This window comes from Perissodus microlepis, chromosome 15, assembly GCF_051167445.1.
Source record: "Perissodus microlepis isolate ML-2025 ecotype Zambia chromosome 15, ASM5116744v1, whole genome shotgun sequence".
Classification (NCBI taxonomy): Eukaryota; Metazoa; Chordata; class Actinopteri; order Cichliformes; family Cichlidae; genus Perissodus; species Perissodus microlepis.
Window position 1 is genome coordinate 39,607,015 of NC_140475.1, and position 23,580 is coordinate 39,630,594.

Genomic DNA, 23,580 nt, shown 5'->3' on the forward strand with positions numbered 1-23,580 from the left:
GCATCATGTTGACAAGGTGCGCTTTATTTACACACCAAGTGCAGAATCACCACCAAACACAAACACAGACACGTACAAGCATTGCTACACAGTGATCTAGAAAATGTCTGTACATGTAGAAAACGTTGTGCTGCCATTTTTTTGTCTTCTTTGAATCTAAATGATGAAGAGGAGAGAAGGGGAGGGGCTTCAGTCTGAGACTGGACCTCCAAAAGGAAACGGGGACTGCAGAAACACTACAGAAACATCAGTGGGAGTCGAGGTGTGTCGAGCACAGAGCCCCACCTGCCAACTTCACTGTCGTCGTGAACCTGCTCAGGTGGATTCCGGTCCACAGGTGGGAGCTCCTTGTGTTTCAGCTACAGCGGCCCCTCGGTGCCACACTCCAGATTGCTGCGCTAACTGAGTCGTGACCTTTGGGTGACCAGCTTTGCAGGTGTGTGTGCATGAACAGCTGGAAAACACCATGTTGTGGCTGGTGAGGCTCTGCAAGTTAACAGGCTAACTGACAGATGTGGGCTCAGGAGGGTGGAGAAGGGGCGGAGCCACAGATGAACAGAGTGATACTTCAGTGAGGCTCTGGTACCTGCAGTAAGGCCAGTAGATACAGTAGAATATAGTGAAGGTAGAACCCTGTACAGTTAAAGAAACAGACCGGAGAAGCCCATGCACTCTGACCCCCCCCCCCCCCCCCGACCTTTGACCCTTCAGATGTTTGTTAGCCCTCGTGGTGTGAAAAGGCATGTATGCACCTTTGCTCCAGTCCAAACCCAGCATCATCTGTGGCGAGGCACAACTTTGTTTTTAGCACCGCGGGTTCTCGGTTGTCACGCCAATGGCGTTCAGAGCCGCATGATCTGATTACAGGAAGTGGAATTCTACCTGACCACAGACCACATGATCTTTGTCAGGAGAGGTCAAAGGTCAGATTCAGTCTGTAAAGTGCTCTGAGGAACATCTGCTGGGAAGGTCATGTGATCTAATCAAGTGTTATTTTATGTCTGTGGCAATGATTAGGACTATATCAGTTCAGCTGGAGGGACGCTGCCCCCTGATTGTTCTGCCACGCTGCTGGACTTAAGTCAAAAGGTGTTTAAAACACCTGCTGAAGTGTTCAGCTGACAGCCAAAAAGCCAATCACAGCAGGACAGGGCATCCTTCCGATCGATCCGGTTTAGCTGAGGTCAGGTGTGTGGGCGCCCAGTCTATGCACAAAGAAACCAATAAAATAACATAGAAAACATGATGTCATCAGTTAGAGCGATCAGAAAAGTTCAAAGTGCTAATTGGTCCCATCAATGAAAAGTGGGCGTTGTCACTCTTTGTGACTTCTCAGTAGTGCTCCTCGGTGTGGGCGGGGTCACAGAAGAAGCGAGAGCTGCGTTTGGCAGTCCGAGCCGTGAAGGGGACGGTCTTCAGAGCTGTAGATAAGAGAATAAACAGTCAATCAGAGGACAGTTGACACGCCTGCTGTGGTCACTCACGTGCCTTGGCAACATGTTTACCTGTTATGATATCCTCGATAGCGCCGTCCTTCCCCTCATAAACATGGCGGCTGTCTTTTCCTTGGCGCCTTCTGAGCTCCGTGATCAGCTCCTGCTGCTGCCGCTTCCCTCTGTGGGACGGAGACTGAGAGGGGGAGGGGCTTCAGTATCAGACGCTGTGACACGTCACCTGATCGATCGATTAGTGATCTGAATAAACCTAAATCTGACCCCTTGAGCCTCCTGACCAATCAGAGACTGTTGAAATCATGATGTCAGCGAGGACAAAGAGAATTACTGAGCTTCTGTCATGGTCTCCCTGCCTGCCCAGCTGGCCCCGCAAGGCTACATGTGTTTGTTTTGTTTTCTCTCTCTCTTTCTGGGCGGAGCTCACTGCGGGCTCCCGCCCTTGGCCCACACACCTGTCCACTATTTGAGGCTGGGACACAGATCTTCTCGTCGCTGGATGATTGTACTACAGACTTTTCCTTCCCGGACCTGTGACCTCCCTGCAGTGCGTGTGTGTGAGTCTGGGCATGAAGACGAGAGCGAGTGTGAGAGAGCTTCCCCTTGGTCCCTTGGAGCCTGGATTTTCCCCTCACTGTATATATTGTGCAGCGGTGTTGTAAATAAACTGTGTTTGGAAACGTCAACCTGCTCTGCTCTTGAGTCCTTACTCTCAGTTGTGACAGCTTCATTTTTAAAAACAAAGATGTAAAGAAACTTTCAGAGAACCGAGGTATTTTAAAAATACCTGAAAACTAAACATTTTGGTTTAATGTAGGAATTCAACATGGAGGTGCAAGCATAAGCTCCTCCTGCATCAGGAGGTCACATCCAGCTGAAACAATGGGAGCTAAGTAATGGATTATGTCATGAAGTTTCACCCTGGTCTCCTCTTCCTCCTCCTGCTGCTCCTCCTGTTCCAGTTTCTCCAACAACATCTGCTCCTGACGCCTCCTCTGCTCGTTCTCCTCCTCAGCCAGCTGGAGACACACAGAAACATATTAATGCAAAACTAAACTCAACTGATATAGGCCCACTATCAGAGAGGGAGCATGGTCTATAGACAAAGGTTACCCACCCTGTAGGCTTTGATGAAACGAACAAAGATTGGGAAGAAGACAGACGGCGGCATCGTCTTTGAACTCTCTCCGAAAAACTTCACGGCATCTTCAAAGGCATCCTAAAGTTTATACACACACACACACACACACACACACACACACACACACACAGCTGGTTATCATCAGTCTACCTGTTCTCGTACCTTAAAAAGACTAACAATACATAAAACTGATTAAGAAACAAGTTAGAAACATGTGTAAAGCTTGTAGGTTTAGTGTTGGTAGTGTTGTGGGTTTACCCCTCTTCTTCTCCTTCTACCTCTTCTTCTTCTCCTTCTTCTAATAATAATAATAATGGATTGCATTTATATAGTGCTTTTCGGGACCCCTCAAAGCACTTTACAATACCACTATTTATTCACTCTCACATTCATACACTGGTGAAGGCAGCTACAGCTGTAGCCACAGCTGCCCTGGGGCAGACTGACAGAGGCGAGGCTGCCATATCGCACCATCGGCCCCTCTGGCCATCACCAGTAGGCGGTAGGTGAAGTGTCTTGCCCAAGGACACAACGACCGAGACTGTCTGAGCCGGGGCTCGAACCGGCAACCTTCCGATAACTAGACGAACACCCAACTTGAGCCACGATCGCCCTTCTTCTCCTTCCTCGTCTTCTCCTTCTTCTTCTTCCTCTTCTTCTCCTCCATCTTCTCCTTCTCCTACTCCTCCTATGTGCTCGGCTGTTTGGTGTTCACAGTTTGAGCTGATTCTGCAGGAGGAGTTGCACCTGAATCATGGCTGTGTGGTACCACATGGTGTATGTGTGTTTCTCACCTGAGCAATGCGCGCGTCCTCCTGCAGTTTGCTGAGCCGTGATTCATTCCTGCTGATGAAGTCTTTGAGCGTAGCGTTGTGCGACACGCTGAACTCTCTCCAGGTGAGCTCCATGCCCCGCTGGAGCTCCTTCACGTCACTCAGCACGTTCTCCAGACTCACTGCATAGTACAGGTAAACGAGCTCAGGTAAACAGGCATCTCGCAGGGAGCGCAGCATCCTGATTGGCTGTCAGACTCACCTGCAGCAGCCTTGTCCACGTAGTGAAGCTCGTTGTAAAACAGAGACACAGCAGGATACTTCTCTCTCACCACGTTGCTGATGTAATGAAGCAGCGTTTGTGTCCTGTCGGTTGACTTGGTCTCCAGTAACTATGCAGAAAACGCACAACCATGGTAACCGCAGCAAACAACAAGGCTCTAGAGTGTGCTCCAAATAAAGAACTTTGTGATGAGAAGATTGTTCGTTAATCATTTACAAATCAATACTGTCTGTATGGACAGCGATTAAAAACAAGGTGAACATGTAAAGCTGTGGCGTTAAGCGATGCGGTTGGAAAATTTGGGTGCACCTAACTTTTGTGCTGGTGCACCTAAGAAAAAAAGTTAGTCTAGAGCCCTGAAACACACAAAGCTGCGTGTTGGGGCCTATTAAAGCTCGCTCTGGGGCTTTGTCCACACTAATGCGTTTTTGTTTGAAAACGCATCGTTTTCTCTCCGTTTTGGCCTCCCTTCCACACTGAGATGGCGTTTTCCCCAAGGAAAAACGCAGCGTTTTTGAAAACGCTCTCGAAAACGAATAAATTTGAAGACAGTGCATTTGCGTCACAGTGTGGACAGTGAAAATGTGGACAGTGAAAATGGAGACTTGAATCGATGATGCATTTTAGTCATGTGATGCAGTCATGTGACCAATTAAACAAAGATAGCAGTTGTTTTGTTTGCTATCAATTTTGACAGCCCTATTAAAGATTAATATCAGTTTGTACATACTTCAGGTTGTCATGAACTGGCTGTGTGGAGGCAGAAGAGGACCCAAACGCAAAACTCACAGAGACAAAAAGCTGAACTCAAAATCACTGCTTTATTGCAGGCTTCACAAAGAAACAGAAATAAACTGGGAATGCTAACAGAAGACCGAGGGAACACAGAAAGACACACAGGTTCGGGGAGGCGACATTGACGACGCGACACTGAACCGAGGGAGACATGCACATAAATACACAGAGGGTTAACGAGGGAAGTGGGAGCACACGGGGAACACAGCTGACACAGATAATCGTAACGAGACAGGGCAAGAGTGAACACAACATGACGCATACTGACGAGAGACTGTCAAAGTAAAACAGGAAGTACACAGAGGTGCAGACAGGAGGAGAGAGAGAACACGGGCATAGTGGGCTGGGGAAACATGGAATGAAACACGAGGGGAGACGAGGGCTCACAGATACATAGAGGGGCACACAGGGGATAAAAGTCACAAGGGAAAATCAAATAAGGAACAAAATACAAAAAGACATGAATACTAAGACTGCTGGGCCAACATGGCCCAGGATCATGACACAGGTAGCTTTTCTTCAAATTATTTAATTCTCACACGCTTTTGCAACTTTGTTCTTTTGTGTTACTCGCAGCAACAACTCCACCTCATTGTTAGTCCATTTAAAAAACGTGGTGCTTTTCCTTGACGCTTTGCCGCGACGTTTCAAGGAGTTGGAAAGTAAATAAATGGCTGACGGAAATGAAGGGGGCCGAATCTTCTTGCGCTTCACGCAAGTACTGGAATGTAAGCGTTCTCGTCCGTTTCAATGTGGGCGCACAACTCTGTGAAAATAACTGAAAACGCTAGTGTGGACGTGGATTGTTTTCAGATGAAAACGCCGTTTTCAAATCTATCCGGGCTAGTGTGGACATAGCCTTAGCCTTTTGGTGGGATTCACTGTATCAGACTATAAATAAACCCACCAGCAGGGGATGCCTGTGCTGATGTCTGATGGAAGTCTGCGAGAAACTGGTTCAACCCAGCTGCCACGGCAACGCACCAAGTTATAAAAGTCAAGAGATCTATGACCGACTCATGTGATACAGGATGTGATGTCATTGCTTATTTTGGTACATAAACTCCAAACATGTCAGACAGTTAAACGTCAATTATTAAAAATTAAAGCTGTTTAAGTGATAAAGATACTAAATTCAAAATAATATTAATTAAAATCATGTTGTGCTGATTGGTCGGATCAGTGATTCAGTGTGTGTGTGTGTGTGTGTGTTACCAGGTCTAAGCTCTGCAGCTTGAATCCATACACCGCTCCTCTCTTACTGCTGTTCATGTAGTTTCCCAAAGCCAAGATGATCTACGACAACACACAGCAGCTGAGCATGAGTATTGATGACACTGACTGATTATTGATACAGAAACAGAGAATCAGGCAGAATTTCCACAGGTAACCTCAGACTGACCTCGAGGATCTTCTTCAGCTTCTGAGAGGACTTTATAGAAACTGAGGCCGCGATCATGGCGTGGAGTTGCTGAAAGGAAACAAGAGGGTCAGATGGGTCACACCTGTCGATATACCTGCATACCTTCCTATCTGTATATCTGTCTCACCGGTGTTAACATCTGGACGTTGTCGTTGAAGTTGCCCATGAAAGTCATGATGGTCATGCGCTGGCTGAGTCTCTCAAGGCGACTGAACTGCATCATGAAGCGATCTTCGTCACTTAGTGCCTCCAGAGGTTTTCGGTCCCTCTCATATTGCCGTAGCAGCTTCAACTCAGCCTCCGTCGGCAGGAAACGTGTCAGACACTCTACAAAGTCCACCCGAACGGTCCGGAGGTCAAACCTGGAGAGATGATGGACTGGGTTGATTTGATAGAGTGACTCAGAGTGTACACAGGTACCTAATAAGCCACTTAAACACACCTGCAGAGGGTCACCTGATTGATTTCAGGCACATTGCAGTATGGCTGACTCAGATTCAGTTCTGAGGCCTGAATCTGAAGTCTGATTATCACTGATGGAACCCAGGCCAGGCCAGAACCGACTGCTTTTATTGGGGTCATGGGATGCTCACTATGATGCTGTTTAAACTCTAAAGTACTCTGAGACAGAGGAACTTCTATGATGTCATCTCAGGCTGGGTGTGAAGGCAGTTTGTCTGATGAATGGAAGCCACCATGAGTAAATTCTCAGCTAACAGAGGTAACAAACTCCAAATGTTAAAATCTCTGATATCGGAGGCAGAGAGAAGAAGGTCAAGGATCAAAGATATGAAGAGATCGATGGATCACAAAGCAGCAGCTCTGGTGGACAGAATCATATGCCCACCTGAACTCACCTGTAAACACACTGCTGTTGTGCACTGCTGTTATATAAACATAGCTACATTCATTTTTGCCTATTTCTGACTCTGGCACCAAGCTGGCATCGCTGGCAACTGTAACCTGGTGCAGTTCCACCTACGTTTGGATGGCACGGCAGATGACCTCTGACCCCTGGCCGGCCTTCCTCAGCGTGATGGCCAGGTTTTTGGCTCTGTTGGCCTCCAGCAGAGAAACTTTGGACGGAGCTTTCTGAGGAAGCTTCTGTCTGGACAGCGTCAGGTCCACAGCTGGACCCTGAGCCTTGGTCTTAAACATCTCCTCAAACTCCTCCACGTTCAGGTCCTGAGACACACACAGGTCATCGCAGATTTTAAACAGGTGAAAAGCTTTTGTCAGCCCTGAGTGATGCCTCTTGCTGTGGATGTTACCTGCAGGATGGACTCGTCATCAATGTCATTGAAGATGGTTCCGTTTATCTGACTTGGCTTCAGAGCTACCCAGTTCAGCACCGGCATCCTGAACTTGGTCTGGATTGGCTTCTTTATCTTCACCGCTGTGCGAGACATGTGAGCAGGGAGACATGTGAGGAGAGGACAAGACTGGCCTCAGATTGGTACTGCGAGTGACTAAAGTCCAGCTGTGTGTTCAGACCGATCAATCAGTTTGTGCCAAACTGCTGAAGGTTAACAGGCATCACTGCACCTGTTACTATTGTCAGGTACAGGTGCGACAGGTGAGCAGGTCTGTATGGGACAGACCAACAGAAGTCTGTTTTTCTAACATAACCAATATAGGTCTTCAACTTAATTCATGGATGAGCATTACTTTGGGTCTCATCAGAGCCAATCTATCCCTCGGACTCTATTTTATTTATTTATATCTTTTCTCTTCTCAGGTAAGAGTAGGTATGATCCTTCAGTCTGAACACACATCAGAGAAGTGGGATCAAACATATGACTCTGATTGACAATTGTGGCAGTTGATTAATTGAGAAACCAGCCACTGACTGGCTGCGGCTGGTTTCCAGGTGATGGAGGAATGGAAGAAGATGGAGGGTGGGGAAGTAAGGGTGTTTTGTGAAGATGTTAGAGAAAGTAAACGTACAGAACAATTTCAGAGCACCCTCTGTGAGCAAAACAGAAGAAAAGAAACAACATGTTAGTAAAATGGCAGTTAACATACACATTTATCACACTGACTAATATTTCTGGACTCTCATCGGCTGAAGGTGTGGCATATTTAATTGTAAGGAATAGACAGCGTATATAAAGAGATCTGAACTGTGGTTATTTGTGTAAACTGAGAGCTGAGTTCTGGTGAAGCTGCTGAAGTTGAATCAGTTCTGTAAATTTTATTTTGATAAAATATGATGGAACAAATATCTCTAATGTCTTTTATTAGTGACGATGGTATAAGTAGGATAACAGTCTGAGATTTGAGCTCCATTTCACTTCAGTGGTTCTTCATCAATAGTACAAACAATATGCAACTTTTTCTGTATGAACAGAACATTAAACTGAGGAAAATCCAAAAAAGTAATACTCTGTATATATCAGCATCCATTCACCAATGGAGACTGTTGGAAATATTTAATATTTAATAAGAAATTAACTTCCCAGAAGTAAATATTAACCACCAGAGAAGACCTTCATGACTGAAATATGCAGACAAGGACTCTATGACCTCTTGGACTTCAAGGACACATGTTTATTTAAGTCTGACCATCAGCCACCTGCAAACCAAAGCAAACAAAGCATTCATCCAAGGAAAAACGATGCAAACCAAACTCTTAACCAACCTAAACTCCAAACCAAACAATCAATGAAAGCCAAACTCCAAACCAAAACAAACCGAGCAAAACCAAACTCTCAATCAAACTAGAGTCCAAACCAAACTAATCCAAGCCAAACCAGCCAAAGACCAGATCAATCTTAACCCTAACCCAAATGTCTTGTTGCGACTGTTGTTGTGATTTGGTGATGTATAAGTAAAACTGAATTGAAAATTGAATTGAACTGAATCAAACCAAAACAGTCCGCACCAAACCAAACTCTCACCTAAATCAAATCTGGACCCAACCAAATAATCAATACCAACCCAACCTAAACCAAAAGAATCCAAGCCAAAAGCCAAACTCTCAACCAATGGTTCGGTCAAATCCAAACTTCAAACCAGACAAAAACAACCTGAGCAAAACCTTGCTCTTAACCAAGCTAAACTCCAAACTTAAACAACCTTAACTCCAAACCAGAGCAACACAAATTCCAAATCAATCCAAATTCTCAACAAATTAAACTGAATTCAATGTCACCAGTTATCACCACCATCATCAAACAAAGGTTCAGATTCACTGACTACCTGCTCTGCATGAGTACCATCTGGCCTCAACAGATCTTCTATTTATGGCTCTTCCCTGATCTGATGTATCACCTCTCCAACATTTCAGAAACAAACTCTGACTATGAAGAAGACAAATCTACAACCTAGGAAGAACAACCAAAGGTTGAAAACCCCGGCCCCAAACTAACACAGATTCACTGAGATTTGCTGACCCAAACTACAACCACCTCCTTCTGTTCAACCTTTGCAGAGCTTAGTTTTTCACCCAAATGTTACCAAAAACCAACTTCTCAACTGAGAAAAGTAAAGAGAACTAACAACTGGCTAAAAAACAAGAACAGCTGGTGTCAGCTGGAGTCAGCATGTTTATAGTTTCTATTATTTTTTTTCGTAATAATGATGTGAAACTGATGTCTATAGTTCATGTCCTGATTAACTGTAACTGAGTTTACTCCTCACCTGGCTGCAGTAATGTACAGGTGTAGTGTTGGTGTGGTTACAGGGGAAAGGACGGTTTGATGGTCAGGTTTGGTTCAATTCTACACAGCCTGTGAACCCACTGTTTGCAGTCTCACCTGCAAGTCCAGAGTTAAAGATGACTGTAGGTGACCCCCCTGTTCCTGGGAGTGGTGGGGCCACAGGTGGAGGAGGCGGGGGCATGGGGACGGAGGAGAGCTCACTGGTCCGACAAGGTGGAGGAGGGGGAGGGGGAGGAGGAGGAGGACCAGGTGGAGGAGGTGCTGGGTACGGTCCGTTGGACACTAAAGAGGAGAAAAAAAGACGATGTTCATTACACAGGTGATACTCAGCAGTAAAGTAAAGTAAAAATCACGAAGTGCTTCACAGAAACGGACATACAACCTCAAACAAACAAAATCAACCAAAAGCAAGTTTAAACAGATATGTTTTTAACTGCCTTTTAAAAGAAATGACTGGGTCCACAGATCTCAAACTCAAAGGGAGTGAGTTCCAGAGTCTTTTGTTTTTAGCCTTGTATGCTGGACAACCAGCAAGCCCTGGTCGCAAGACCTCAGGGACCTGCTGGGGCGATAAGGAAGAAGATGATCGCTGATGTAAATTGAAGCTACACCGTGCAGGGCCCTATAGGTCATGATTATAATCTTAAAACGGACCCTGAACTTGACAGGGAGCCAATGCAGTTGAATCAGCAGGGGAGTGGCATGGGAGTATTTGGGATGCTTTGTCAGAAGCCTAGCAGCAGCATTTTGAACACCCTGCAGTCGTTCCAGGGAGGCATAACTTAAGCAAGTAAACAAGGAATTACAATAATCTAAGTGAGATGAAACAAAAGCATGAATAATCATTTCCAATTCAGAGTGTGACACAATGGGACTCAGCTTAGCAATATTTCTTAAATGGTAAAAACAAGAGCGAACCAAAGATTTAATGTGTGTGTCCAGCGTCAGAGCTGGGTCAAATGTAACACCAAGGATCCTAATGGAGGGTTTAATATAAGAAGCAAGAGGGCCTAGATTTTTAACCACGAGGGGAACAAAATTCTCAGGAGCAAAGACAATGACTTCACTTTTATCAGCATTTAGTTGAAGATAATTATCAGCCATCCAATCTCTAATGGAATCTAAGGACCGCAAGATTTGAAGCTTAGAAACATCAGTACCAGCAAGGTTCAACTCACTTGTGCCTGGCATTGGTGGAGGAGGAGGTGGAGGAGGTGGGGCCAGCATGCCTGGGGCTCCGCCCAGCCCCGGTCCCGTACTGTGATAAGCTACAGTCTCAGGGCTGCAGGAATCAATCAAAATCAATCAAAAACAAAATCCTTAGCCAGAAGTTTTTAACTGTGAGATACTACAGGTTCTAGGTCCTGTGAATCACCTAGGGGACAGGTTAGGACAGGGTGGAGGTGACGGAGAGGCAGAATCAGCCACCCCTCCATCGCCCTCTCCTCTCTGTGGTTGAGGAGCTCCGGGTCCTCCGGCCTGCTGCGCTTCCTGAGCCTGACGCTCCAGACGACTCTGACGTCGGATCGTCTGGTCCTTTTCCCGTACCATACGCCGCAAGGTATGCACCTGTGAGTTAGCACTGGCATACACATCCTGCAGAGGTAAGCGGTGATGGTGAGTCAGGGGAAAGAGTGGTGCCAAAGAACAGTCCAACATTTTATAAAACCCATGTTTAAAAAGTATTTCAGCCCTGTAAACTCCACATTATTCCCTGTAGATGTCTCTTCATCATTATCACCATCTGACCTACTCTTATACATTTATTTGCCTCATTTTTTTTCTCCATGGTGACAATGTACATGTGGTTTCCACAGTAACAAGACTGACCCGGAGTTGGTCCAACTCTTTGTTGGTCTGCATCAGCTGTTTCTCCAGTTCCACAATCTTCAACATTGCTTCGTTCTCCACATCCAGCAGACGTTCTGACATCTGAAGGCATATAGAGAAAGAAAGAGGCTGGTGAAGGTCAGCACAAAACCAGAGATTTGTCATAATGTCTTGTAAGACTTGACTCCTTTGTTTCCACCTGTCTCCCTCCACCTGGAGGTCTTACCGTGGCCAGGTTCTCCTCCAGTTCCTCGACTCTCTCCAGAGCAGCAGTTTTGGTCTCTGCATCCTCCAGCAGTGTCCCGACATCAAATACGTTGTCCAGGTACGCCTGAATCTGAACCTGCAGCCTGTCACTCTCTGTGTGCTTTAGCCGCTGAGGTGAAACAGGTGAGGGCACAGGTGAGGAGACAGGTTTTGGTGAAACACATCATTTTCTGAACAGCACTAGATGTAAATTAAAACTACATTCTGTCTGAGAGTGACTGTGATGCTCTGATTGTGGGTTTCTGTCTTACCTCCAGGTGTTCTTCCAGGTTGAGTTTGGTGAAGTCATATTGCAAGTGGACTCTGAAGTTCATGTCCTCTACAGAGTGAACCACAATGTTGATGAACTGCATGCAGGCCACCTGGAAACATGTTTCGCTGCCCATTATTAACCTGATGATGTCACACCAGGCAAGTCTGACGTTACCAAAGTCACACAGATGTAAACTTTGTGAGCTGAATGGATCTTAAATTTCATGCAATTAATTTAAAAGAAAAATCTTGAAATATTAGGTCCCATTTGAGACAAAGTTACCAAGAAGTCGATGTTGTCATCTTCATTCTTAAAATGTTCCATCAACTTTTCAAAACGCATTGACTCAGAGCACACCTGCAACACATCAACAATCAATCAATCAATCAAACAAACAATCAATCAAACAAACAAACAAACGTATGTTGTTTACTCTCTTCTCATTTTCCCAGTTTGTACCTCCTTTCCTTTAATATAATTTCCTTCCATCTGAGATGTGATTGGAGGAAATACAAGGAGTCGAATCAACAGGTTTTTAACAACAGGAGAGCTCTTTAGTCCAGAGCCTCATTTTATAATAACGCATACAGATGATCACTCTGGATGCCATTACCTTGGCCTCCAGTAACACCATGAGGAAAACCTTTAGTCGTTCTTGACCAGGATATGTCCTTCAATGCACATATAAACAAACATCTTTAGGACTGCAATATCTCTAAAACTAGAAATGTCCTCCTCCCTTCATGGTTTGGTGATTCCAGCTCTGTGGCACACCTGTTTCATACGTTACTTTCTCCTTCTCATGTATCCTGACAGAGACCCCAAGACAACAGGAGGCACAAAGTGGAGAAATGACAAAAGGATTACTTGTTGTTTTATGTTTAGAGTGTGTTGCTCCTGTTGTTTTGTTTACAGTTTTAAAGTTGTCGAAGGCCGACAGGATGATCTCGTGCCCTCCTCTGACCAAACACACTGCGGCCAACAACTCCAAGACCAGAGCCTTTGTCCTGATGAAGAAAATGCATCAAATAAATTTTTAAAAAGCTCTTTATAGCTTCATACACTAATTAACAAACAGTGAACAGAAACAATGTCTACATCTGTGGTTTAACTGACTTTGTGGCTTTCTTCTCAGGAGCTGTTTGAATTCACTCAAAGTTTGTATTTTCTAACACGCAGGTGTATTTTGTTCTCTGCCAGAGAGACAGATACAGCAGTGGTAATATTTATATTAGTTGTATCTGCAGATGTACCTTGGGTTCCTGTTGTTGAGGCTGAGAGCAATTTCATTGACAGCGTGAGGATGAGACATCACCATATTGAAACCGTACTGATGAAGATGAGGACACAGATGAAGGTCAGTAATGTTTCCGGCTCTAAAATCTAAACTTTACAGATTTAGGACAGGTTTGACTTCAAATTGACACAAACCTTCTGTCACCGGGCAGATTAAGTTACCTGGTAGTTCATGATGGCTCTCAGACACATGATACAAACGTGAACATCATCTTTCTTGCACACAAGTCGTGAGTTCTTGAGAGTTCGACGACTCGGTAGCGTGTTGGATCGAGTCACCAGAGTCGAACTACAAACAGAAAATTCACATTAGCACGTCTAGGTGACTTCTGGTTTTATTCATACATTATGTTCTGCTACCTGATGGAGTGTCGAGCTGCTCGGGGTACAGAGGAGGATGGTGAGGGGAGGCTGCAGTCACCATGGAGATCTTCTATCGAACGACTCCAGGGAGAGTCGATGGACGACACCTCGCCTCCAGCCTCTGACTGTTCTCCATCAAACCTGAGCACAAAAAGTTTGTAAAATGTTTTTAAGTCCCAAACCTGCTCCAAACTAATCACCTGAACACTACATTTGATCTGTCGGTGTGATCGCACCATAAAAAGATCCGACATGTGATGTTCAAAATTCAGACCGAAGCTCAGAAAGCAAAGAGGAAGCCCTGTCTTTACTCACGTGACAGCGTACTGAGCAAACGACAAATATTCAACCAGAACATCAAGACCCCTATTCTCCTCATTCAGAAACTCTCTCACCCACCTGCAGACAGACGGGAGACAGATGTTAGACAGCCATGAGACTGTTAGACAGGTTAGAGAGACAGACAAGTGTTCTGACAGACAGGTACCCAATGTGGTTTGTACGAAGAGAAATCTCGAGTTCTCTGAGGGTCTGAGTTGATTCCTGAACTCTTCTCCTGAACTTCTGCAGACAAACACACAAACTGGTCAATATTTAAAAAAAATATAAACACAGGCCGTAACTGAAGCACTACCAGCAGGACTCTAAAAGAAAGTTTTCTCTGTCAGCGCAATAAACTTTAAACTTTGCCATCTCACCTTCCGTGTGACGGCCGGGTCGAGGAAGCCTCTCAGTTTCTGGATGTAGGTGTGAGGAGGATTCTTGACCTGAAACCTTTCCTACATCAAACATAAAAACAGTGGGACTAGATGGGATCAGATATGAAGCCCCACCCACCACAACGCCTGTCTGACTTTTACTGGGGAAAATAATTCTAAATTTCATTTTTTAAAGAAACTTTAAAATGTTATCAAATTTGCTCTCAACTTTATCAGCTGCAGGATTTTGTCAAATCTCAAATCAACAGAAGTGGGGCAAATTACAGACTGGAACCAAAGGTACGGGAACCCAGAAAGTCCAAGAACCCTAGTCTAAACCAAGAGATATGACATATAACCCAGAAATAACTAAAATGAGATACAGGAGAGATGTAAAATGACCGTGAAGAACAAAAACAGCAACAAACAGCTGGAAAAAGACTAAAATTACATAAAATGCCACATTAGAAACACATAAAACAATCTGTTTTGTAAAATGACCAAAATGGGATAACAAATGACCCCAAAGTCACACAACAAATCATATCTGCACAGTTTATGATTCGGGTCTCTTTCAATATTCAGATCAATGAGTTGAAGCTTCTTAACAATTTGTTCCTGCAGTCCCATAAACATCCACCTACCTGATCACAGATAAGCTCCCACTTCTTTTCATTGTCGTAGGAACGCAGCAGACGCACCTTGTCAGGTGGCAGGTTCATTGAATTCTGAAAATCAGACAGTTTTATTGCTCAAACACGTCTGGAAACCAAAAATACAACATTTTGAACCCTTAGTCCATGAATACAGACACAAACCCTTAAAGAAAATCAACGTAATCTGTAAATCTCAACCCCCAAACCCTAAATACAGAATGAACTCTAAACTCCCAACTCTTTTTTTTAATTCACTAAACAGCCCAAGACAAAATCTGGATGTTCCAATTCACATGTCTGTACTTAAATCCACAGATTAAATAAAAGAGTCAGTCATACCAAAGGTTGCTCCAAAAACAACAAGATTTGAGCATTTGAAGATTAAAGTGATGACGATCAGGACTGATCCTGGATCTGCTGGTTCATCCATGAATTTTTCCATGACATGAAACTTACTTTGTACCAGTTTTATTCAGTGTAAACACAATTAAATGATGGCTGTCAACCAACCATGACATGCTACTCCTGCAGGAGGATCCTGCTGTGACTAGTGGACCATGTGACCACCATTAAGTGATTCTTTAGTTAGCTTGACTTGTGACTTTTAGAGATACTGAGTCAGGTCGTATACCTTCAAAGGTCAGCTGTTTCATATTTTCAGTGGATAGCTAAAGTGGCTTACAGCCCTCATACTGAAGCTCATGTCAGGGTGAAACTTTGAGCCCTCCTATTGGTCCAGTCCCAGAGCTGCTGATCATGGTTTCCAGTATCAACGTGTTTCCCCTGTCTGACTTGGCTAATCTAATTCTCTTGTGTTTTTGAAGACCTGAACAAACTGTAGAGGGGCTTTGAGTGTGAATCTGAAGACAAGCGTGTGAACAGACTCTTGAACAGACCCAGCTGGTTCTGATGTGGTTCTGAATGTTCCTCCCTTTAGATCCAGATTCAGACCAGGATCTGTGTCTCCTAAGCCAGACTACATCACAGTTTACAGAATGAACCTGCAGAACTATAGACGTCTAGGACCAAAGACCACAGGAGAAGTGACCTGGAGAACCAGAAACCAAAAGAGGGGAAACTTACAGATCCAGAGCCCTGCAGAACCACAGGCATTTAAAACCAGTAGATCTGGAGACCAAGATCTCATGGCCTGGTGATCAGGTTCTGCAGAGACCACTAACCCACGCCAGACCTGCAGAGTGTGACTGCATATTTTCAGCATGCCTGTGTGTGTCTGTGCGAGTATCCTACCAGTGCGATGGAGAACCTCTCCTCTAGCTCGGCCGGGTCTGGCATCGGGAGTCGAACCGGAGCGGCTCTGGACCGGATGACGGCCAGCTGGCTCTCCATGCTCTCGGCGTTACCCATCACATGCGCCGTGAACACACACCGAGCAGGAACACGGGAACACACCCACCCACAGCAGCACACACACTCAGCACACACACAGGAACATGTGGTCGGCCATCACTATGAACGTAGATGGGTGGTCGAGCTGCTGAAGGCCTGTCTCTCTCTCTCTCTCCTGTCTGACTCCTCAGACGATGAAGAGCGTCTGCCTCCTCCTCCTCTTTGCCTGTCTCTCTCTCTCTCTCTCTGTCTCTTTGTCTCTCTCCCTCACCGCCGCCACTGCCACTGCCGCTGCTGCTGCTGCTGATCCAGATGAAGCCTGCTTGGCTGCTGTGTTATTGTGTGTTTGTTTGTCTGAAATGTGTGTGTGTGTGTGTGTGTGTGTGAGCGCGCGTGGCAGATCAGTCGGTTAATCCTCCCCCTCTCCTCCCCCACACGAAGAAAGAAAGAGAGAGTCGGCCTCCCCCCTCTTTGTCTCTCTCTCTCTCCCAGCTGCAGTCTCTGTGCAGCTTGCTCCACCCTCCCTCCACCCTCTCTCTGCCTCCTCAGACAATGAACCTTCTGCTGCCACAGGCCCCGCCCACCAACACACACACACACATACACACACACACATGCAGCGCTGTGAGTAATCTGACTCTGGATCAGCTGTGTGTGTTTTCATTAGTCTATAATAAACAAGATTTGTTGTTAAACATGTAAATCTTGGGTTTGATCCCACACATGTGTTACCATGGACACAGATTATTTACAGCAATAAACCATGTTTCCAGCTTTCAAACATTAAACGTGCTTGTATTGTAGTTTTATGATTTTAACTCTAAAACAACAATATTAAATTACACATGTACCAAAGAAAACTGCAGACTAACGAACACTCCTCCTTCATTTGTCACACAACTTCTTCACAAATAACATTTTTACCATTAATTCAAAAATGACTGATCACCATCTCACAGACGTAACTTTATGTACAGCTACTTTCAGTACCATTGATACTCATTTAGACTCTTTATATAATATCCTATTAGAGCGATTAGAGCACACTGTAGGTATTACAGGTACTGCGCTGCAGTGGTTTGTATCATATCTATCTAATAGACTGCAGTTTGTGCATGTAAATGGAGAGTCCTCTTCACACACTGAGGTTAATTATGGAGTTCCACAGGGTTCAGTGCTAGGACCAATTCTGTTTACAGATACCCAATAACACACAGCAATGAGTTAAACTGCAGGAATGTCTTAAAGACATAAAGACCTGGATGGCCGCTAACTTTCTGCTTCTTAATTCAGATCAAACTGAGGTTATTGTACTCGGCCCTGAAAATCTTAGAAATATGGTATCTAACCAGATTCTTACTCTGGATGGCATTACCTTGGCCTCCAGTAACACTGTGAGGAACCTCATTTTTGACCAGGATATGTCCTTCAATGCACATATTGAAATATGTAGGACTGCTTTCTCACTTTCCTCTGAAAGCTCCTCGAATATCCAGCCTGAAAATATCTAAATGCCTTCATTAATTTTTACTTAATAACTCAGTGATTTAGTAAGTATGACTTAAAAATGTATTCAAATGTTTTAGAGTTAAACAAAAGCTCATCAGCAACAACCAGCTCTTTTCAGTCACTGCATCTCTTCCTACTCCTCCTCAGCAACAGGACAGCTCCCTCTGGAGGACACTGAGAAAACTGCAGGTCAAACTGAGAGGTCTGATTAGTGTGTTTGTGGTAATAGAGATCAATAAAGCTGATTCTGAATCTGTACTAATAAAAGCTCCACCGACCAATCAAACAGCTGAACCGTCACACAGGATGCATCTGCCTTTAATCTGACAAGCTCATGATCTCCGACATTTTATAATGAAAGGTTCCGGCTTTGGTTTCCTGCACAATTAAAGCCTTACAGCTTGTCTCTTCTGAGAGGCTTTTATTGTGAAACATCCGCAGGAAGTGGGGTTTGAACTGCAGATCACAGATGAGCCAAACATTTGGATCAGTACTTCTGTTTGTGTACCTCAGTGTGTATTTGTACACAGTATGTAAGTTTACTTTCTCCACCTCTCCAGGTGTGTCCAGGTGTTGCAATAGATGCTTCACAGCTGCTTGTCTCTCCAGGTGCATTGTGGGTGACTGCATCTGTTTCTTTGTTGTAAAAACAACGGATCAGAGACTAAAACGTAAGCCCTGCACGCCAGCCTGCATCACACGCGGACAGGTGAGACAGACGGACGGATGGGCTTTCTCTCTCCTCTCCTCTTCTCTCTTTCTCATCCCCTCCTTGTTCCTTTTCCTCCCTCCTCCTCCTCCTCTGTTGCTGCAGTGCCTCTCGCCTCCATCCGGTTGTCGTCATGGGAACGGTGCTGTCTCTGTCTCCGGGCTCACGGAAAGCCGCTCGGGGCCCGGAGGAGCTCGCGGTAAAGAAGCCGCTGGAGGAGGAGAAGGACGGAACAAGGAAGAAGAAGAGGCACCCGGTGCTGCTGCACGCGCTCAGCTGGAAGAAACGGCTCGTGGCCGCGCGAGCGAAGAGGAAGGGAGGGAAGAAAGTGAAGCCCGCAGTGTCCGAGCCCAGGCACGTGCAGCAGGAGCGCCGCGAGCCCAGAGTAGCGAAGCCCGGACACAAACACGGACCCATCCCGGTGCCCGTGCCCACGGTCCCAGACCAGAACCAGAGACAGGCCTGGCCCGAGCCGCTCGTGTCCCCACGGAGGGTGGTGGTTCAGGTGGGTGAGTCAGTGAGGGGTGCTCATGTGTGTTGGCAGAGGTCATCAGCTGGTTTCTAATCAGAGACACGCAGACAGACAGCGGGTAAGTGCATGCGCTTGAAGGTCAGAACATTAGGAACAGTGAAGGCAGAAAAACATGATGCTAAATAATAAAAATGGAGAAGCCATGAAACCTAACAAAGGAATCAGGAATAATAGATGTAAAATAATTAATATAAATTCACTCATAAAATAAGATTTTTATAAAATGGGGGTGTAAGAAGAATTATTCTGAAATTAATAATAACTAGAAACTCTGTGGTGAATACAGTTTTATTGTGAAGGGTCTGAGGTGGTTCAAAGACAGTTTTCAGTCTAAAAAACCCGGAGGAAAAAAACTCCCATCTGATTATAAAGTTTAAAACGTCAGAGGGCACCACACACATCCACCCAGAGGACAGGTTCCACCTACAGAACCTTCAACAGAACCTCAGGTTCTACAGAAACCCAAACACTTTGTTCTACTTCCTGTGTTACAACAAAAAGCTTCCTCTCCTTGCTCCTTGTTTCCTTGTCTTCTCTGCAGGCGTCCACAGGTGAGCTCCTTCGCTGTCTGTCCGACTTCATGTGTCGCCGCTGCGTCAAACTGAAGGAGCTCTCATCCAATCAGATCGTTCTGTGGTTCAGAAACGTGGATCGAGCGTTGCTGGTTCAGGGTTGGCAGGTGAGAGCCCATCTGTGTGTCTGTGCTAGTCTCACCTGTCCAGAGCTGTTATCTGCAGTCATTTACCTTAACCTCAGGGTTTAACATGTGTGCTTACATGAAAGGGGCAGGGCTTGTAACTCCTCTGGCCAGTCACGGTGTTTACAGTGGTGACAGCTGAGCGGCTTATTTCCAAAGGAAGACAAACTGTATATTAGAGAGATATGAAGGTTTCAGACATGCTACAGACTGAAAGTAACAGACTGCTGCACACAGAGCACTGTCGGTGGAAACGTGTGTGTGTGTGTCTGTGTTTGTGTGTGTGTGTGCGCTTTAACTTCATGTTGTATGTTTTTATTTCATATCTGCTGTGGTATTTAATAAACATGTCATGTTACTGTAGGTTGTTGCTGTGTTTACAAACTGCTGCTGAAAATTAACCTCAGCATCGATGTTTGGGCGTTGCATGTTAAAAATGATAAAACGTTACATTCAGGTCATGTTAGCACAGCTGAAAACTGGAGGAGCATGCTTGGTTTTGTTTGGCTTGGTTTGGTTCTGCTTGGTTTGGCTCTGGTTGGCTTGGTTTGGTTCAGCCTGGCTTGGTTTGGTTCAGTTTGGCTTTGTTTGGTTTAGGTTGGTTTGGTTGGGTTAGGCTTGGTTTGATTGGCCTCCTCAGTTTCTGTGGGCTCGATTATTGTCTCAAGAGAACATCAGACTTCAGGGAGATCGATGGTTGGTGGCAGTTCTTAGACATGTCCCTCTGAAGCCTTGATCTCTTTCAAATCCCTTCTCCAGAAATTTGCAGTGGCAGTCAGAATGAAGGAAGACGGGTGGACGAATAACTACATGAACAAATCAGTCCTCCTCTTACTTCCAGCATCAAGTCTGAACTGGGTTGTTTAATCTTCAGTTTGCAGCCGTCTGCTTTTAAGGGGTTAATGATGTAATTTTAATAAGGAGAGATCACTTGGATGAATTGAATGTAATTCACTGAGATAGAGAAATTATATTATTATATGTATTCTGCCATTAGACTCTGATGACCCGTCATGGCAAAGTGGACTACCAGTGGTGATAGGATTTAGGACAGGACTCCTGGGAGTCTAGACACTGGTTTGGATGGGGTTCCAATTGAGGTGTCTATGAGGTGGAGATGGGATGGAGGTGGGATGTACAAATGAGAGTCTGAAAGGGAGAATGACTGAGAGCATAGATTGAATCTATGCAAATTGGGGGCTGATTGGCTCGAAGATGGCGGGCGATAAAATGATTGGACTAACCATGTCAGTACTGAGATTGACAGCATGGGAACTGATAATGATGCATAGAATAGAAAAAGAGCCTAGCACCCAGGAAAGCAGGTAGATGTATGCTTATTGAACTTAGGCATAAGCTTCATAATGATGTCACTTGGATGTCTTCTGCTATTGGTCAGTCATCATCGGTGGAAGTGTTGTGACACTACGAACTATAATGATAATAATAATAATAATAATAATAATAATAATACATTTTATTTATAGGTGCCTTTCAGACCCTCAAGGTCACCTCACAGTAGCACGTAAACATGAACTAATAGATAACAATGATATTAATCCAGAATAATTCACCTATTAGTTCAGCTGCTCTTTCTGTAGTACTAGTACTGTTGTCCCTTCATTGCCCTGTCATTGGCTGGCGTTGGCCAGGTGGTAGAGCATGTTGTCTGCTAAATGGAAGGCTGATTGTTTGATTGAGATCAGTCCACATTTTGAAACGTGTCCTTGGGCATTGTACCGTCCTCAGAAAGACCACTATAGTGAGTGTAAAACAGCTCTGTATGAGTGCGGATGGACGTGTGGATGGATGAGTGGACAAATGTGTGGACAGATGTGTGGTTGGATGAGTGGACAGATGTGTGCATGGATGTGTGGATGCATGTGTGGACGTATGGGTGGACAGATGGGAGGATGGATGGGTGGATGACTCTAAGACTGGTTGTAAAGTCCACTCTCGGTTGTCTCCCTGCAGGACCAGTGCTTCATCAGTCCGGCCAGCCTGGTGTTTGTGTACCTGCTGTGCAGGGACGTGGTGGATGAGGATACTGCTTCAGAGCACGAGCTCCACGCCACCTTCCTCACCTGTCTCTATCTGGCCTACTCCTACTTGGGCAACGAGATCTCCTACCCCCTGAAGCCTTTCCTGGTGGAGTCCAGTCGTGATGCATTCTGGGATCGAGCGCTAGAGCTGATCGAGCGCCTTAGCGGCGACATGCTGCGAATCAACGCCGATCCACACTTCTTCACCGAGGTGTTTCAGGACCTGAAGAAGCAGGGCACATCAAGAGCGAGGGAGGCGGAGAAAGATGGGAAACAGCAGGAGAAGGAGGAGTTGAAAGAGGGGCAGGAGGAAAAGATGGAGAAGAAGGAGGAGGTCAGCAAAGAGAAACCTGAGGAGCAGCAGCAGCAAGAGAAGGAGGGGCCGAATGAAGACGATGAAGAAGGCAAGCTGGATGATCTGGACCGCTAACAGAGAGAGGAGATCGGCAGTGTTTGTTACAGAGACTTGCCCAGCAACCATTGACCCGCCAGGGTCTGAATGTAAACCGCTGTTAGCGCGGCGACTGACAAGCGGCAGGCGCGATGCCAAAAGTTTTACAGACACTAGCTCACTTTAACTGCATGATGTCAATCAAGCTTGTAGACAAGTTACCATGGCAACCCTACCATCTCCAGCCTTATTTTGTTTAGTTGCACAATTTGGGGGCAGGGACAGAAAGCATCACACGTGACAGCAGCATGTTCAGGTCAACGCTGGTTTTGGTTCTGTTCTGAGGTTTCGCTTCTGAGTTGTTGGGTTTTTTTGGGGGGGTGGGTGGGTGTTTCTGGGTTCTGCCATTCTTTAAAAAACAAACCATGTATTGTTTTTTTTTTAATGGGACTCACCTGAATGCTGCCCGTCTGAGGCGGTCCGCTGGTTAGAATTGGGGTAACAGGTGACAACCCCTACAAACATGCAGGTTAGCATGTGGTGATGCATAATGATTAAATCTGGAGTTTTAATGTGTTAATGAAACAGTATCACTTAGTTTTATAAGGACAGAGGCAGTGATGCTGTACGCCCTGTACCTGCACAGGTGTGTGCACGAGTGAGTTCCAACCAGAAAGAAAACCATCTATTTTCTTTTGATAGAGTCAGAAAAGCTGGAGGGGGCAGACATAGAGCTTTAAAACGACTCATTTTTTATTATGTCTGACTCATCGTAGATGGAGTGCACAGGGAGATGTTTGTGGTTCATGAACTGCAGGGTTTTTTTTTTTTTTTTTTTTTTAAATCATTGGACGTTGATCAGCAGGACAGTTGGTGATCGTCTCAGCTCTGAAACTGTCCTGTGCTGATCAGCAAGCTGCTTCAACTCGTTTCCTTCCTTTACTTTAGCTGGACTGAAGTTACTCACTGAGAGACAGGGATGCAGGAAAGGTTCCAGGTGTTTCACTTCATGTGGTTGTGCAGATGAAATCGTCTTTGAAAATAACTTGTTATTGTATTTATTCAGCTCATCAGAGCCCAAAGTGTATTTATTGATCAGAATCAATATTATTGAATGTTGAGTGGAAGATCTCCTCCTCCAGTGGGTTAGGGGTTTAAGATGAAAATCTGACATTTTAACTTCCTGTAAACATAGTCCCATTAACAGAGCTGTGTAATGCAGATTTTCTTAGACAGGTCGTGTGACCTGGCAGTCAGCTGACGTGATTTTGATGTTTTCTGTCTCTGGTCTGAAAGTTGAATGTAAAAGCAGTCAGATCGACTGACCCTGCTGAACCATCATCATAAACAACAAAAGTCTGCTGTGTGTGTGTGACCTCTTATTTCCCTTTTCACCTGTGGTTTCATCTGCAGGCCACACTCTGTTCTACCTGCCTCTATCCATGGAATGAAAGATGAA

General features: G+C 45.2%; 2 protein-coding genes across 4 annotated transcripts; one reads left to right on the forward strand and one right to left on the reverse strand.

Moving 5' to 3' along the window:
- Positions 1 to 3: 3 nt before the first annotated feature.
- On the reverse strand, positions 4 to 16,763 carry fmnl2b (formin-like 2b). 2 transcript variants are annotated; one of them, XM_084953031.1, is made up of 28 exons: positions 16,143 to 16,763; positions 14,880 to 14,963; positions 14,236 to 14,316; positions 14,025 to 14,101; positions 13,853 to 13,936; positions 13,535 to 13,678; positions 13,337 to 13,463; positions 13,132 to 13,208; positions 12,792 to 12,885; positions 12,161 to 12,235; positions 11,877 to 11,987; positions 11,585 to 11,734; positions 11,359 to 11,460; positions 10,904 to 11,124; positions 10,707 to 10,810; positions 9,625 to 9,810; positions 7,814 to 7,834; positions 7,138 to 7,262; positions 6,849 to 7,051; positions 5,994 to 6,228; positions 5,846 to 5,914; positions 5,659 to 5,739; positions 3,628 to 3,757; positions 3,387 to 3,547; positions 2,569 to 2,670; positions 2,372 to 2,470; positions 1,506 to 1,629; positions 4 to 1,421 (listed from the first exon to the last, which is right to left on the reverse strand). In XM_084953031.1, exons 1-28 carry the CDS (start codon positions 16,257 to 16,259, stop codon positions 1,333 to 1,335), a joined length of 3,273 nt encoding a protein of 1,090 aa, XP_084809157.1. In that variant the 5' UTR covers positions 16,260 to 16,763; the 3' UTR covers positions 4 to 1,332. The 2 variants fall into 2 exon arrangements, with proteins under 2 accessions (XP_084809157.1, XP_084809159.1); XM_084953033.1 differs by lacking the exon at positions 7,814 to 7,834.
- A 1,446-nt stretch (positions 16,764 to 18,209) lies between these two features.
- Positions 18,210 to 23,487, forward strand: LOC146372720 (cyclin-dependent kinase 5 activator 1-like). Of its 2 annotated transcripts, XM_084953472.1 has the most exons (5): positions 18,210 to 18,283; positions 18,360 to 18,459; positions 18,565 to 18,964; positions 19,533 to 19,670; positions 21,663 to 23,487. In XM_084953472.1, exons 3-5 carry the CDS (start codon positions 18,593 to 18,595, stop codon positions 22,158 to 22,160), a joined length of 1,008 nt encoding a protein of 335 aa, XP_084809598.1. In that variant the 5' UTR covers positions 18,210 to 18,283; positions 18,360 to 18,459; positions 18,565 to 18,592; the 3' UTR covers positions 22,161 to 23,487. The 2 variants fall into 2 exon arrangements, with proteins under 2 accessions (XP_084809598.1, XP_084809597.1); XM_084953471.1 differs by having other exon boundaries at positions 18,213 to 18,459.
- Positions 23,488 to 23,580: the final 93 nt, after the last annotated feature.

Bases quoted from the DNA above. Each gene is read 5' to 3' on its own strand.
- fmnl2b (XM_084953031.1), bottom strand. From the start codon at position 16,259: ATGGGTAACGCCGAGAGCATGGAGAGCCAGCTGGCCGTCATCCGGTCC. The intron at 11,988-12,160 runs GTAACTTTGTCT...ACATGTTTCCAG, and splicing joins ATGACAACATCGACTTCTTG to GTGGCCTGCATGCAGTTCAT. The intron at 2,471-2,568 runs GTGGGTAACCTT...GTGTGTCTCCAG, and splicing joins GTTTCATCAAAGCCTACAGG to CTGGCTGAGGAGGAGAACGA.
- LOC146372720 (XM_084953472.1), top strand. From the start codon at position 18,593: ATGGGAACGGTGCTGTCTCTGTCTCCGGGCTCACGGAAAGCCGCTCGG. The intron at 18,965-19,532 runs GTGGGTGAGTCA...TCTTCTCTGCAG, and splicing joins CACGGAGGGTGGTGGTTCAG to GCGTCCACAGGTGAGCTCCT. The intron at 19,671-21,662 runs GTGAGAGCCCAT...GTCTCCCTGCAG, and splicing joins TGCTGGTTCAGGGTTGGCAG to GACCAGTGCTTCATCAGTCC.